Below are 17,449 nucleotides of genomic sequence, written 5' to 3'. Positions count from 1 at the left end.
AAACAGATCCTACTTGTGCGATCGCAAAAATGCTCTCGTTAAAAATGAGCCAATCATAATCCTAAAAATGTAAAAAAGACTTCATCAATTCTGAAGCAAAGCACGAAGATTTCCTTTTGTTAAAAAAAGACGAGGAATAAATCAACCAGGGTACTTTTACGACGGAATGTTGAGCTTAAAAATACGCGTGAGCATGGAAATAATCTAAATGGAAATCTGCCTTTACCAGATTTTTTTTCTTATGACTATGATGAAATTTTTGTTTTTTTGTGTCATTTGCAGTTGCAAAATAAAAGCGCAAAAACGAACTTAAAAAAGTATCCAGGCAAAAAGATCAAGTTTATTTGAACGGATGACGAGGTCCAATTACTTCTCGAAATATGCTACCAATTAGCCTAATTAACTAAGCTTTCTTCTTCGAGTTGATAAAATGAGTTTCTCTTAAACTAAAGCTTAGACGCGAACGAATGACTCAGCGGAAACCCCGAGTTTAAATCGAACAATGTGACTTATCGCTTCGGAGGCCATTTTAATTTACCTGTGAGTTGTTTACCAAGGTTGGCCAAACCTGACTCTAGTAAAAACTTTGTAGAATACTGATGTTTGTTAGGGTGAGTGAAACCACTTGCTGTGATATTCGGGATAAGAAGGGCTTTCCCCGATAATAATCACATGAGCAGGAAACAATAGAATTAGTCAATCAAAAAAGTGCGGCCAGATTTTGGCCACAGAAAAATCGTTTGAGACCCAGCGTAATTTTTCCCACCTTAACTACTCTGATTTCCCAGTGGTAAGAAAAATTACGCCGGGTCTCCTGGCTAGCTACCAATTGAAATCAGAAGCAGATTACGAGGGAGTAAATTTTGAATCCAAAGGAACAAACTAAAATCAACAAAGACATGATACTGTCTGTTGATACGTGAATGTTTTGCATTCTCCCGGTCAGAATGTCACGTGGTACAACTTTTGGTTGAGGGAAAACACGGACGTTTTACTGTTAACTCCCACAGAAAAAGCTTTGATTAAATAATTACTACAAGTATCTGAATTAAAGTAACGCTAAACTAGCAAAAAATCACCTAAAACTGCACAATATGACAGGTTTGAAGCTATAAAACAAAGATTCTGCGAAAAATTCAGCCTCCAAAGCCTAGTTCTCACTTATCGTCTTAGGGCTTACTTACGTCAAGACGATCTTAAGTCTTAAGACGTCTTAAGAATTTAAGTAAAACGAAATGTTAGAAAAAAAAAAGTTCAAATTAGGGAAAAACGTTCGAATTTAGAAATTTTCTGCAAGACATTCCATTTGAACACTAAAAAAGAAATGGAAAAGGCTCTTGCTTTTTTAAAAATACTGCAGGGGCGGATACAGGAATTTAAACAAGTTAGTCCATTTTTTACAAAGTCACAAGAAATGGGCGTTAAAAGAACGCAAGGTGTATAAGGACGTTTTTTACTTAGCGCATAAAATCCCATTTTAAAAATACATTAAAGCCAATATGAGGAAAACCAAGCATGGACAGGTCTATATATTAGCCAGTTTTATACTGAGATTTAAGCCGGTTTACTTAAAATGACATGTTTCATAAAGTGACCGGTTTGTACACCATGTTGAGATCAAAATTTCTGCACGCTTTGAAAAAAATCTTGAGTATTTTAACCCTCTATCCAAGAGGCATTTTTTTAAGAACTACAAATTTTTGTATACCGCATGACTTACTGTACGCTGGAGAGCATATTTCAATAGATTTTTGGTGACCAGCCGAATAAGAATACCGTTTTATGAAAGCGTGTGTGAGTTATACCCAAGAAAAGAAGATTTTGGGTAAAGAAACATTTGCAGGAACGTAAAAGCCATGGAGATTTTCAAGTTTTGATAAAAGAACTACGTTTATTTAATGCATAATATTTCTTTCGATTCATTCGAATGACTCCACAACATTTAGAACATTTACTGATTGACCAGTTAAAGTTCCGCAGCTACAGCTTCCCAAGCGTTGTTCCTTTCACTTTTATTGTGAAAAGATGGTATAGCCTTGTCAAATAGACAAGAGTTCAGTGGCGGATTTATGGTATGTCAAGCTAGTCGGGTGGACGTACTTAATTTTCGTCAAAGCCTTGTTGCAATTTCAAAAAAGTATTTCGCTTAAGCACAAAAATCTTCCAGGGCGGATTTCGTATATGCTCTGGGTTGAATTTCTATAGAATTTCTACACATAATAGACACATGCACGTATTATATAATTGAGCGCATATTCATCAATGATATGGCGTAATACATAAGATTCGAATGTTTTTTTATAAGGGGGGAGGGGGGCACAAAATTCAGTTATTTGCTTTAATTCACTGTAAAAATTGTAGCGTATACCCCCTAATTTAACCTCGCTGTAATTCGACTTACTTGTTGTATTAGGGGGTGAAAATATAAATAATGGTAACATGTGACCGTAAAAAGCATAAGCCAACTCCGTAATTTTAACACAAGTAAGTCGAATAAGGCGAGAATATTCATTAAGGGATAGTGGCTTGTAAAATACCGTTAAAAACCGTTAAAAACAAAAACAAGTTAAAAAATCCTGTCGTAAGCTTAAAATTTGTTATCAATCTTAACGCTTAAGGCACTGTTTTAAGGCTTAATACAGAAAATTCGAATTTTGTGATTCACACCAGCGTAAACCTTAAACTGTATTAAAGCTACATTCACATGCACGTAATTTTTGACGAAAGAGCTTTCATAAGGGGAAAAGTTCATTCATTCTCTTACGTTACGTAAAAATTTGACGTAACATGTGACACCAAATGTCTTACGTGCTGCGTAAGCTCTTACGTGCGATTTTCTTACGAGCAAAAACTGTTCGTAAGCCAAAAGAAGAAAAAAAGAAGGAAAAATTGCGCAACCACTTTCGAATCTTAAGGTTGCTGTAGAGGAAACAAATTTTTTTGAGGTTCTTTCCAAAAAATTCATGATATATAGAAAAAAAATTTCTCTTTCGAATATATATATATAACCCTTGTAACCCTGACTTCTGTCTATTAATAATTATTCTGAACACGTGCACTTCCATCATCTTTCTGCATACTCAGTTCACACGTTTTCATAACACATACAAAAAACAAATATCTCGTTAGTAAATTTTCGCATACATGCCTTTACTATGGTGGCCGAGAACTGCCACACGAAAAAACTCTGTTTAATTGCGTTTTTAATTGATTTATTTATTTATAAATTTATATTTTATTTCTACTTTCAATTTAATTTGCTTTTTTATTTTAATTTATTTTACTTTGCATAAAAAATCAGCAGCTTTTATCTTTTTTTTATTTTGTTTTTAATTTAAACTTGTTTTGCATTTACCTAAGTTTTTAATTTAAAAAAATTAATTGAGTTTAAAAATTAAGGTGACGGTATGCCTTTTGAGCATGGTTTTTAAAATCGCGATTTTTTTAGCGATAGTTAATCAAAGTTTATTCATTCGTACATCACCAAAAAGCATTTTCAACCACCTATCAAATGGTATAAAAATAATTTAAAATTTTTTAACTCGTGAAAAGTACAGAGACATTTTTGAAACACACCCTGCCTTCAAAAAAGTGACTTCATTTGCAAAACTACTTCGTTTCCAAATCTCATTCGATGTTCTATAGAATCGTGATAGATGTATGTAAAAATTATTTTTTAATTATTTTCCGCAAAGTCCCCGTTTTTGATTTATTTTACTTTTTCTAAAAAAGCCATTTTATAACTTAAACTTTCGTCTTTAAGATGTAATATCTACAGAATCGTTGATTTTTTGAAAATAAAAAAAATTCGCTTTTAGATAAACACGTTGGCTACAGCACAGTAGCACTCCTCCTTGTAGATCCTCTATAGTTTTGTGAAAGAGATTTGAAATGTAAAAAGTCTTTTAAAGATTTTTTAAAATGTCACACCTTTTAAGCATACTCGTAATGATGGTGATACATTCACACTTCCCGAGGCGCTGAATATTCAGAAGGTTGTCCTTTTAAATTTTATTATTCACAGAGACGTCACTGAGAATGCCATATAATTAGAACTTTCTAAGTCGTTTAACATTTTTTTGTGACTTGCAGAAACAGAACAGGATGGCATACATTTTTAGAAACTAGTCGTTAGCCTGTGGAAAAATCCACGGGTTCGCCCGTCGCAGCTAAGCTACCATTTTGCGTTACAGACAGACAGACAGACAGACGTATACGGGCATTATAATATAGACTAGCCGGGGAAACCCGGCGTCGAAACGCCGGGGTAAGCCACAAATCAAGGTGTGACACACCGTTGAGCACTCTGTGGAGCGCTTAATAAGAGTAGTAAACTGTGTCATACGGTCAGGTGGAGCGCTTTAGTACAGGTATGCAATATGTCGTTAATCGAGTAAAGCGCACACAACACTATAGTGTTTCAGCTGTAGTGTATTTTGAAAATATAACTCTACTGCAGCTTTAGCCAAAATAAAAACACAATCTACAATCTTTTGTTACCCTATCATGGGAAAAATAATTGGTCAATATTATTTTATTTTGGGAAATAATTTTCACTAAAGGTTAACAAATTAATTGTGACACTGGACGGAGCGCTTAGAACAGGTAAACCGTGCGGCACATGCGTTTAGGCTTAAAACCCTATTCAAAAAACTATTGCAGCTTTGGTTTACAAAACACAGGATACACTGTATTACCCGGCGTTGGTCACCAGAATAAGTGATTAATAAGAACCGTCAACTGTGCCACACATTCAGGTAAAGCGCTTTAGTACAGCCATATAGTGTGTAGAAAATCATGTGAAGTGCATACAACTTTATAGTGTTTCCGGTGCAATATACTATTCTAAAAATAACTTTCCACAGCTTAGGTAAAATGAAAACAGATTTACAATTCATTGTTACCCCGTCATAATAAAGCAGCTGGCCAACTTTTTTTTATTTTCCAAGTTTATGTTTCCAGTAAAAGTTCACAAAAATGTTAAGCTGAGCGCTTAGTATAGGTAAACAATGTGTGCTTTTTTCTGTAAAAAACGTTATCACAACTTCGGTTAAACAGAAACACAGAAAACAGCCTGTTTTTAACACCGGACTAAGCGCTTAGTACAGGTAGACTGTGTCGCACATGAGTATATGCGTAACACCATTTTTAAAAAAACTTTATCGCGACTTCAGTTAAAAAACAATCAGGAAACCGCCTGAAGTTATCAAGTTCAGTTCAAAAAATATATACTCAGCAATTTTATTTTTCAGCATAAGCTTTCATTAGTAGTAATAAAATTGGTAGCAGCCAAACTGCATTTAGCATAAGAATTAAGAATTGTGTTGCAGCCAAACTGCATTTAGCCACTTTCACTTTTTAGCCAGAGGTAGCTAAAATGAGCTAGCTAGTTAGACCCAACTTCAACATAAAAATAAATAACAATATACCAAACTGAAAAAAGCATTAAAAGAATAGGAATAAAAATAAAGATAGCTATAGCTAGCTGCCTCAAAATCTACGTTTTAGCTACCTAAACACTTAAAACTGTTTTGTTTAAGATTTATACATGGCGAGAAAACGTCATGTTATACTCACCTTAACCTGTAAAAACACACAGAAACTAAATAATCCTATAGGATACAAAGTACTCAGAAGAAAAAAGGATCGAAAGGAGACATGCAAACCTCACAACATCACTTGCAAACCAAAATGACCTTCTTAAGTTAAGCATGGGTTCTCCGTCGGCATGTTCAGGCCGCGAAAAACTTGCATTGGTTCTTATTGAAAATCGCGCTTTGTGATTGGATAATAACGCGTGAACGTTAAAAACCAAGCCGTAAAAAACGGGGTCTGCCGGGGATCCAAATTAAAGCAGCAGGGCCGCGGGGATTTCTCGTATGCCTCGCTACTTACGACACCATGTTGCGCAGAGACAGACAGACGACGGCTATTATAATAGAGACTAGCCGGTTACCCGTGGAAAAATCCACGGGGTCGCCCGTCCTTTATATCATGCATTTCGTGTATCCGTAATACGACGTTTTTCTCGCAGACAGACAGACAAAATACGGCTATTATTAAAGAGACGAGTCGTTAGCCCGTGGAAAATCCACGGGTTCGCCCGTCCTTTTTATACCGCATTGCGTGCTTCTCGTATTGCGCAGCTAAGCTACCATTTTGCGTGACAGACAGACAGACGGACGGACGGACGGACACAGACGTATACGGGCATTATAATATAGTACTAGTCGTTGCCCGTGGAAAAATCCACGGGTTCGCCCGTCCTTTATATTTACCCGTCGCAACAAAGTGGATAAAAGTATATCGCATTTGATATTCGTGTTTCCGTAACATCATTTTCTAACTCAGCGGGGGGTCCGCGCAGAGACAGACAGACGGAATACGGCTATTATAATAGAGATTAGCTTCTCCGTGCGCACGTGTTGTAAACTTTACTACTGGGCTGGTTTCTATCCCCTTGTTTTTACTTGCGGACGTGTTAATGTCGTCAAAATGCATTGTGGTATACTATGGCAGGTCTCGCCCAAGCGGTAAATCGATTTTAAAAATTTAAAATAAAAACGTTTTTAAAAACAGAAAAAAAGGTAAAAGTAAAAGTATAATAAATTGAAATAAAAAAATTAAAAAATTAAAAATGAATTAAAAATTAACAAAAAAAATTATTGAAAGTAAAATGAATTAAATTTAAAAAAGTCAAAGAAAAAATGAATTAAAAGTAAAATGAATTGAAATAAAAAACAAAAAGCAGAAATTAAATAAATTTAAAAATAAATAAATAAATGAATTAAAAACGTAATTAAACAGAGTTTTTTCGTGTGGCAGTTCTCGGCCACCTTCTTTTACGTTTGTGGTCTCTTTTTCCGAAAGCTTCCTATTGACTCATTGAAATTTTCGGTAATGAAAAGCGGAATAAATTATGCACAAAAGGTTCCCGGATTTTTTTGTATGAATTACTGGTTAGCGAATTATGACGACAAAAAGAAAAAAATATGCATTTTTTTGAACGATTATATGTAATTACAAATAATTTCATAACGAAGTTATTAAAAAAAAAACCGGGAACCATTTTGAATTTAATTTATGCTGAATGTAATTCAGAAGCCATTTTAAAACGTACGGTGAAAAAAAAGGTGTGTGTTTATTTCATTATATTTTCTTTTTGGAAAATTAACATCTCACAAAATAACACCATCAAATAAGTCTCTCATCAAGCATTCAGCAACAAAAAAAATAAGAAAAAATATAAAAGTAATGATAAATTATAAGGGTTTTTCTGAGACTACTCATCAAGTGAGTTTTTACCTTTACAGTAACCTTAAAAAACATTCGAATTTGAATATAGTCATTTAATTTAGGAGTTAGAATATCTTGTCATAAAAACTACGTATTCTAAATACGCTTTAAATCAAAGTTTTTCTGCTGCCAATGTAAAGATGGATGAAATTACCTGAAAAATTCTCTTCGATCAAATGTCTTTGATGATTTGATTTGAAATGTCTCAAAATATTTCCGTACATGTGAACAAAACTATACGTACATGTGAACATACCATTTTGAAAGCTTTTCGATGGATGTTATACCTTATGGGGGGGAAAAAGTCAGTAAAAATTTAGTTGGTAAAAATTTTAGTCGGGGAAAAATTTAGTCACCTAAGAAAATTTTAGTTCCTATTCCCCGACCAATTTTTCCCCGACTAAATATTTTCAATATAAAAAAACACAATCAAGATATTTCTCTCAGTAGTCATTAATTAACGCTTGTTTCTTAAAAACTTTCAACCTGAAAATTTTAACAAAGTAACACTGGTTTAATCCAATACAATGACAGTATTTGACTTTTGCTTATTTTGTTCTTCGCCACCGACTTCTCAATTTTTGTTTTCGGAAATTGTAACAGAAAAGTCTGTCTCATCTTTGTTTTCGGAATCAATATTTCCTTCTCTGGCAATACCGTCATAATTCCAATCATATAAACTGTTAACGAAACCATTCATTATATCTAGTGTTTCTTTGTCTTTACATTGAAATTGTTAAGGGAACTTCCGAGGGAATTTAACGTTGTTTTAATATTATAGTTAATCAAAACGATATCTTGTATCTTTTCCAGTTTTTGTTGCGTTTAGAAAAAAAATCTGCTGATGCTACCTTATCAGCCCTTTTTACGCCGGCCCTTAATGGAGTTATTTTTTTATGGATGGCGTTAAAAGGGCCTGCGTAAAAAGGACCGACAAGGTATTGTAAAGAAAAGAAAGTTTTGGTCGGGGATTAAAAAATCGGGAAAAATTTTTGGTCGGGTGTAGGAAAGTCGGGGGAAAATTTGGTCGGGGTTAGTCACCCCCCTCCCCCTCCGCAAAAAAAAATAAAAAATAAATGGTCACTTTTTCCTGACTTTTTTTCCCTGATAAGGTACCACTTTCAGAAGTGGAGCGTAGTGACATCTATCCGATACGTATTTTATGCCGGTTAATATCGTCTTAATGGAAACAGAGTCACAGGTGTCGCTGTAGGGAAACATTAACTTTCGTCTTGCGAAACTTTTTCTAATCAATATTTATTTCTCTATTGTTATTATCATTGTTTGGGTTCCTGTCAAACAAGCACCCCCATCTTTAATCTCTCGCTCCCCAAAACGCGACGAATTTCATAAATGATCTAAATCACGATTATATTGCGATGAGTGGATAGCAGAAAAGACGGCTTGCTTAATTGTATTTGGATCTGTTTATAAGAATCTAAAGATGCACCAAAATTTGAGTTTTATTTTCATTCGCGAAATTTTTTCACGCAAAATTCGTACAAACAGCATTGTCCCTTGCCGAAAATTTTTTTCCTTGCGTAACTTTTTTTCCGGAAATGTTTCTGCTCTTAAAGTAATGCACATGCGCAATTTTATCATGTTCTTCAAACTAGTGCGTGTGTTGCAGTTCTCTAACCTCGCGTACACTTCATAAGACAAAATCTTGCCATAAAGTTTGCCACAAGCAAGTAAAAAACTGAGGAGTTTTATTATCGTATAATACACTTCGTATTCATTCCGGCTGTGTAGGTGATTTGGTTGAATCACAAGTGACTGGCTCAAAACATACAACTATTTTACCGGACGGTACAAATATGGAAAGCAGTGCAGAGAACCCGATCGATATCCAAAGTGACAAGGTTGAGCAGCAAGGTATCTTTTTGTTGGTTGTTTTCATTCTCGTTTCTAGCGCACTCTGAGGTAATCCGGACAGTTGTTTTGGTTTTACCTAAACGAGCACGAACTTAACCATAAATGTCGCAAATAAAAAAGTCGGCTTTTTCGATAAATGTCGCACCAAAATTCGTCATCAACCATAAATGTCGCATTTTTTTAAACAGAATTTGAGATTCTTTATATGAGTTATACTGTATATAAAAAAAAAAAAAAAAGGTTGTGGACAAAAAATCAAACCACCTATAAATTTCAATAGGGACCTCATGATGTATAGCTAATAAGTGCTCTTATGAAAATATCATGCTAATGGCAAAATAATACATATTACCATGCCAAATGTAAATAAAATCTCACATGCTATCTATTTATTGAAAATATCATGCTTAAAGCAAAATAATACATAATGTCAAATGTATAAATAGGTTCAACCAAAAAGACATTTTACTATCGAACAAGCATTTTATTTTTCTTCTCATCATGTATATATTCTTCTTTTTGTTCATTGAACATAAATTTCTGATCAAAACTTGCCTTTTCTATCAGTGAATTTTGCGACCTTATATGGCTGATCATCAATTTCTGCGCGAAATTTATGATTGCAATGTTATTCAAACAGAATGAATTTTTAACCCTTTGTATCTTAGCAATCACTTCCTGTATACAAAATTTAAGCCTTGACTCTTTTTGGGTATGATAATTGAGGGGGGGAGCAAGCAAGAAATTCACGATATACGTGAACATTTTTCGAAAGTTTCTACGATTTCCTTTAAAATTTCTTGCAGTTATATGAGGGGGTGTGCGTCGCGTGCGCCCCCTCTAAAGCCACCCTATAAATACAGGTCTTTACATACAAGAACGAAACAATATGATTAAAAAGTTTTGTGAAAAGACACCTTAACAACTCTGTGACTAAAGTTATCATGCACCCTATGATTGCAAAGATTACAATGGATAACAGAATCATTCGAAATGTGAGACATAACCATCACTCAATAATTATTTAATAGCTTTTGTTGACTATGGATTTTCGCTCAAAAGTTGTTTTGGGTGTTAATAGTCTTTGCGACATTTATGGTTGATCATCAATTTCTGTGCGACATTTATGGTTGCGACATTTATGATTAAGTTTGCGACATTTATGGTTGATGTGCGACATTTATGGGCGAGGTTGCGACATTTATGGTTGATTGCGACATTTATGGTTGATTGCGACATTAATGGATGTAACACCGCGGACGAAAATGGGTTTTTGCGAAAAAACGTCTAAGCCAGTGCGTGCAGAGAACTATCTGTGTCCCGTTGGTCGTCAAAACAAAGTAGACATGCTTCGTTTAGTAAGCTAGTTCATGTGCTCTATAAGAAATGTTACTTGTTACTGTCTCGCCTGCGAGGATAGTATTAGTTTCCAACTAACTAACAAACCAACCAACCAACCAACCAACCAACTAACCATGTCCCAATTGGTCAATTGCAACGTCACAGTACTTGGGAGTCATCTAAATGACGTTTCTGGCTAAAATTGGTATTTGTTGGCACCGTTAACAAAAAAAGTATGCTGAACATAATGGTGACATCAAAATTCTTATTTTTTGTTATCTAAATGTCATTTTAGGCTAAAATTGGTCCAAAAAATTAAAACTACTTTGGTGACATCAAAATTTTGATTTTTTGTCAACCATAAACGTTTCAATCGGGCGACTTTCAACCATGAATGACAGGCTGTACTTTTTGTTAGCAGAAATTGTAGAATTGGGTCGCATTGTCGATGTTTCATAGTTGTCCATTTTTAATAGCGAGATTATGCAGCGCCTGCATCTTGTTGTTATTGGTCAAGAAAAAGTCAAAAAAGTCAGTTGTTATTAAAGAGTGTACTTATACGCTGATGATATGTTTACGTGACGGAGCATTTTCATCGGCATAATATAGGCGTAAAAAATCCATGGGAACGAGGTTGTACACTTCCTGATATTGCTATAAATACACCAATCCTTTCTTCAAATTTACCTGCAGTAGCCTTTAAAAGAAATATTTACATGTTTTCTAGGAAAGCTTGTGGAAGACTTGGGAGATCTTATTCAAAAAAACACTCGAAGTATAGTACCTAAATTTATTTTAAACCGAATGTCAAAGAACCTTAATATAAAAAATAAACAAAATTGGAATATATTGGGCGAGAAGAGATTTGATATCGATACGCCTGAAATTGAAAAACTAACTCAAAGCTCAGAAGGGAATAAGCGAAAGGTTATTGTTCCGGTAGGAAAAAAAAAACTCGAAAAATTGCTTGTCTTTTATTACATGAAAAAGTGGTACCCAAAATATGTGAACAAGTTGTTGGAAGAAAACGATAAAAACAAGGAAGAAGAAGACGATGACTCTCAAGATACAGTTCTTAAAAGCTTATCAGGAAGAGAGCATAACTTAGAGGCAGACATTCAAAAATATGTACTTCCGAAAATGGACACAAAATTAGTCGACCAAGAAAGAAAGCTTGATAATGTTATAATAAGTTTGATGACTAAAGAAATAAACATGAAATCCTCAGTTGGAGAAATCGATAGTAATATTCTACCTGCGGCGGAGGGTGTTGACAAAGAAAACGTGGATTCAGCGGATGACAAGAGAATACTTAAAGGAACAACTACGCCCTTGTTAAAAAAATATTTTGACAATAATAGTAAGGTGGATGATTCGAACAAAAAACTGACCTGTAAAGAGGGGCTTAAATGCGTTGTTTCCGAACTCGTCACTTTATTGGATAAAACATACTTGAAATCCAATCAGCTTCAACAGGGCGAAGCACGTGACTCAAATGGTTACGGGCGAGGAGGAATTGATCCGTACGCTACTATTGGTCATGCCTCGATACAACATGTAAGTGAACACCACGAGCAGCAAGATGTCGACGATCATGAGAGACATTATGTCAACCATGAAGGTACTGTAATTGCTTAAGTCAACATTGGCGCCAAGAAAAGTAGATATGCTTGTTTGTGTTACATGTGTTTTATTTTATTTGCTATTAGGTCATTATGTAAATGACTTTTACCATCACGAAGACAGTCATCAGCCTCACTTTGAACACAGCCCAGAGCATCATGGTAGTTTAAATATTACGATTAATTGTCATCTAAAGTTTAAACATAAAAGAGTTGCCTCGCCTCCTCATTTTTTTTCAAGTTGCCTCTTTTAATTTTCCTCAATTTTCAATTTTTCGAATATGTTAACCTCACATTTGTTCCCATAATAAAAATGTTTGACCTGCAATTTCTGTTAAAGCGTCAATTTCGCAGGTTCTTGCCGAAAGCTTTATTTTGCTTAGTATTAAAATTCTTCTTTTAAATTTCTTCTCTAATTTACATCTTGTGGCAGGAATTTGATACTTTATTGTATTGAGATAACGTTTAGTAGTTATTACGCCACTTTGTTTTAGATAATAAGGTGCTAGATGAATCCGCTGAACTTGAACATATGATACACAGCATACCAGACCTTCACGCTGTAAATTTTAATGATAACATACATAATAACGTACCACATGAATTTCAACGAATTTACCATCAAGAAGAACTGGAAAAACAGAGAGAAAAAGAAGAAAAGAAAGAAACAGAGCGTCTTCATCAAATAGAGATCCAACGTCTCCGCGAAGAAGAGCGGTTGCGACACGAAGAAGAGCAGCGACATCGTGAGAAAGAAGAAAAGGAACAAAAATTCCACAAAGAAATGCATCGTATTTCTGATCACCACGAAGGAGAACATGGCCATCATAATGGACACCGTCACAAAGAGCATGGTTTAGGACATAATTTGCACGAATTGGAGTTTATTCATCAGATTGGTCTTCATAGCGACCACGGTTGGCATCACGATTTTTATCATTATCACCGTGACCACCACCATCACGACGGTGAAAAAATGCACGACGAAATTCACCATGACAACTTAGACCATCACTTTCATCACGATCGTCAAAGAGATGGCGAATTTAATGACGGAGTTGCCCCGAAGAGCACCCAAAACAGAGCTGTTGCCGTATCAGGTGAGGCAAGAGCGATAGATGTTTATAAACCGTACGAACACCATGACAATAGCAATGAAGAGCAAGTAAACTTTCATCCTGAAGAGCATCACGATCATCACCATGGTCACGCGAAGAAACATAACACGCAACATAAACGACTTAAGCACGTGTATGAGCACGTACACCATTATGAAAATCCAATCGTTCATATTGAGCATAATGATGAGTACGACGAATCGCCAGGTTTGATTTTCTTTTTTGTTTTCAAAAAATGAATCTTTGGTAGGTTTTCTTTTTTGATTTAAATAAACTATTATATAATTAGGTGAAGACTTTCATAATACGCTTGAGATGATATCTAATCAAGGTTCTCATGTACATGTTCACGAACATCCCCACGAAGAAATTGAAGACGATGATACGTTACCTATACCGGGCGTTGTTCATGAAGGACCAATCTCAACAGCGTCTGTTTTTAGTGACCATTTTAAAGGACCAGGTATACGCGATCAACCAGATGTGCACTACGAAGAAGAGATGGATGCTAACCACTATCGTAAAAGAAGAAGTACTAAAACAGGTAACTTAAGGGTCAGTTAAGGGTGGCCCTCTCCTAAAAATTCACAGCCCCCTTCTCATGTCAGTTTGCCCACTTTGGTCTAAAAATAGTTAGTTAATATCCGCAACGTCATACTAAAATTCAACCCCAACTCCTCCTAATTGCTGCACCATCCCCTAATATACCAGCTATTCTAGATTTCAGAAATTAAACTTCTCATTTGACAAAAAGAGGATCTGATGAAATCTACTCATTCTACTCGGCCCGACTATTTTCAAACATGATGGCGTAAATTACTAAAAAGCGAAAGTGTTAAAAAAAGTCATCGGCAGCCCCTATAGGTCCTTGCCTTCCATATCCCAAGATTAAAAGTAGCATTGGCGATAGAATTTCTGTGCGCAACGCGCTTAATTTCACTGCTTGAACAGTGTAACAGATTGGCTAAGCCAGCGTGATCTTGGAATATCTCTTATTAGTAGATATGTTGGATGGTTCAATACACAGTTTTGGGGTTCAAGTGTAAAACCCCCGCTGCTCTCTCCCTCGACACCCAAAACTGTGTATATAATAAATTGCAAAATCCCGCCTGCGCGTATCTGCGCAGCTACGCTCAAAGCCTCCACATCCCCGCTTCTCTAGAGATCCCCCGACACCCCATCTGCGCATGCGCAAAAATCTAACAAATCCAATGGCATCCGACAAAATCCTACATCATTCGACAAATTCAACGATATCCGACAGAATCTGACGTCATCATGCGGAAGTGGAGTAAAATAATTCAAAATTGATTCATAAATAAATTTTGTATAAATAAATGAATGAATACGAATACACCCATAAGGTAGTTGAGGATAATTTCCTAGCGCTCAAGTATGTTCCGGACAGGTTCAAGACTTAGGAAATGTGCAACAAACTCGTTGAAGAACAAGCCTATATGATCATGTATTTTCCGGATTGCTTCAAAACCCAAGAGTTGCGTGCTAAATCCATTAAAGAGGACCCTTAGATGCTCAAGTATGTTCCAGATTGCTTTAAAACCAAAGAGATGTGTAATAATGCGATTATGGTTGATCCTCGTATAACCCAGTATATTCCAGAGTGGTTCCGCTTATCATCATGAATTTGGTTCAGTGGATCTTATATTTTGTCCATTTAAAAAAAAAAATTATCAAAAAATTTATAATAAAGAGAATGGCAAACATGGCGATCTATTTCGATAAGCAATATGCTGAAAGCTTGAAGAGGGCGATGAGGAATATCATAATAAATTCAGCCAGCTATATGAAGAGGACTTGTTTGAGATGTGGACCAATGACTATAATTTATCGATGCATAAAGCGGAATACTATTACAGCCTATCCAACATCCGTGTAGCTTGGAATCCAGATCGATATTGGGATTGGTGTATGACGGAGGATGAGAAGCAAGAGATTTCAAAATTGTGGGAGTAATCGTGATTGAATCAGGGAAATACCCTAATTCAAAAAATTTATTGATAAAAAAAATCTACTTATGAGAATGAATTGGTTTCAAAATATTCCAGATTGTTTCAAAACTCAAGAGATGTGTAATGTTGCTATTATGAGTGAAGCCCAGATGAATAAGTATGTTCCGGAACATTTCATAACGCAGGAAATGTGCAATAAATAAGTTGGAGAAGATCCCGAAGCGCTCGAGTATGTACCAGATCGATTTTTGACCCAGGAAATATGTAACAATGTGGTTGAAAGGGATTCATATAAGCTTAAGCATATTGCAGATCAATTCGTGACCCAGAAAATGTGTAACGGCTTGTATGAAAAAATATGGGGTCAATAAGGAAGTTGAAAAAAAGCCCTTGAGCTATATAAATGTGCAAGATCATACGTTCCGCATCGATTCAAGACTGAGGAAATGTGTAGCAAGGCGGTTAAAGAAAAACTTCATATAATCGCGCATGATCCGGATCGATTCAAGACGCAGGAAATGTGCATGAAAGCCGTTGAGGTAAATCCCTGGTGCCTCAGGGATGTTCTACAACATGCAAAAACACAGGAAATTTTGCGTGAATTTTTGATTTTTTACCATTAAACAAGCAATCATCCTCATTCAACTGAGGGCATATATAGACTTAATCTCTGATAAACATCGGTCATGTAGTATACATCATAGTCGCCTTTCGTATAATACTTTCCACCGGCTGGATCAGATAAACCAATGAGCTCTTTCAGTGATGGATTAATAGCAACTTTAAATCCATCATTTACACGAAGTCGGCAGTATCCATTATTCAATACAAATATCGTAATCATCAAAAACCGTAGGCTTGTTGATATCAGTAATATACAATTGTTTCATATTTTTTATTAGAAAGAAAAGATAAATATTTATTCATACAACCCCAAAGCAAAATACAAATCAAACAGGGGAGAATGGGCTCTAGGTGTCACGATGAACATCAAGATCTCTATGTATCGACAGAATCACATGTTCCTGTATCCTTCCCAGAGTTTAGCAAGTATCCCATCAAAGTTCCAACGACTTACCTTAACGATCCCGTTTGAATTGGATGGGATGGGCAAGCATGGGATTACTGGAACATCCAGGTTAATTTTGCAGCTCATTGCGCAGACACATGACATGATCCTTACCACTTGTGAACTCTATCTTTAAATTTCATGTATACTATCACATGCGTCGTATAATTGGAAGAATGAAAGTGCCCATGCCTTTTGACGATGGGTTTAGTCAGTACAAGCAAGTGTGTCGTGAGTACGGTGCAGATCCCCACGGTCTGTATAAATTTAAAGCAGTAGGTGCTTCGCTAACCAACGTTGAATGGTGGCCACAAGTTGATGGCGATTACGCAAAGTTTAATATGCCAACAAGCCAGGGTCTTTCATTAGAAGGTTTGACCAAAATTAGTGAAAGTGTTCGTGTATAGGTGATTTTGATACTTGGCTCACAGGTGGAAGCAAAATCATCTTTGCTCGGTTCTGGCGCAGACAACTATACAGCTAGACAAATCCTGCTACAAAAGTTTGAAAGTATGGTGCTGAGAGGAGAGAATGTAGGGGAAGATATAACACGTTTCCAAAAACTGCCCCAATACGCTAGAACCCCAGTCAATTTTGCCCAGCGTGTACATGTTACCCTCAGATATGAATCTTCATATTGGTAAAATTCAAGGGTATAAAAACAATGTCTTGATTGCACCTGCAAATGTAAACGTTGGGGTTCAAGTCGATCTGAATAAGGTGAAGAAGCCTGTTGGGACCTCGACCAAGCGTGGAGCACCACAGGCGAGCCACATGATCCCTAAACACGAGGAAATACTCCCTAAACACAAGGTAATAGAAGCAGAGCAACACGATAACACTAAGGCCGCGTTTATTACGACCGGAGTAGCGGTTATTGTTGGTTATATCTGGCTCAAAAATTAATAAACGTCTAGTGTGTTTGATCAACAAATTAGACTCTATCTACTTTATTTACGATCTTTTATCTTTGCTCCTACCGATGTATGCTACAACAATCGCAACAGCACCTGCAATTGCCATGTAAAAATGCTTTGCCACAAATGCGACAATTTTTGCCGCCACTGTAAAAAAGAATGAGGTAATGCTGCACCAGCTTTCCCTGCCAAATATTTTAAAAATTTTCCAAGTCTTTCGAGCTGTTTTGTACAAAATTTT

The 17,449-nt window shown here is 35.9% G+C and overlaps 1 protein-coding gene across 2 annotated transcripts in view; it reads left to right on the top strand.

The window, feature by feature from the left end:
• LOC130641574 (sarcoplasmic reticulum histidine-rich calcium-binding protein-like) overlaps positions 1-17,449 on the top strand; it is a 58,852-nt gene that overhangs the window by 28,130 nt on the left and 13,273 nt on the right. Inside the window, exons 3-7 of one of the 2 annotated variants that reach the window (XM_057448441.1) lie at positions 9,049-9,171; positions 11,240-12,133; positions 12,222-12,296; positions 12,629-13,459; positions 13,542-13,796. In XM_057448441.1, coding sequence (XP_057304424.1) covers positions 9,049-9,171; positions 11,240-12,133; positions 12,222-12,296; positions 12,629-13,459; positions 13,542-13,796 — 2,178 coding nt within the window. Of the gene's footprint in view, positions 1-9,048; positions 9,172-10,736; positions 11,044-11,239; positions 12,134-12,221; positions 12,297-12,628; positions 13,460-13,541; positions 13,797-17,449 lie in introns of those variants that run through there. The other variant, XM_057448442.1, reaches the window with a different exon arrangement.

Source organism: Hydractinia symbiolongicarpus, chromosome 4, assembly GCF_029227915.1.
Source record: "Hydractinia symbiolongicarpus strain clone_291-10 chromosome 4, HSymV2.1, whole genome shotgun sequence".
Classification (NCBI taxonomy): Eukaryota; Metazoa; Cnidaria; class Hydrozoa; order Anthoathecata; family Hydractiniidae; genus Hydractinia; species Hydractinia symbiolongicarpus.
This window is presented reverse-complemented; position numbering and strand designations above follow the sequence as displayed.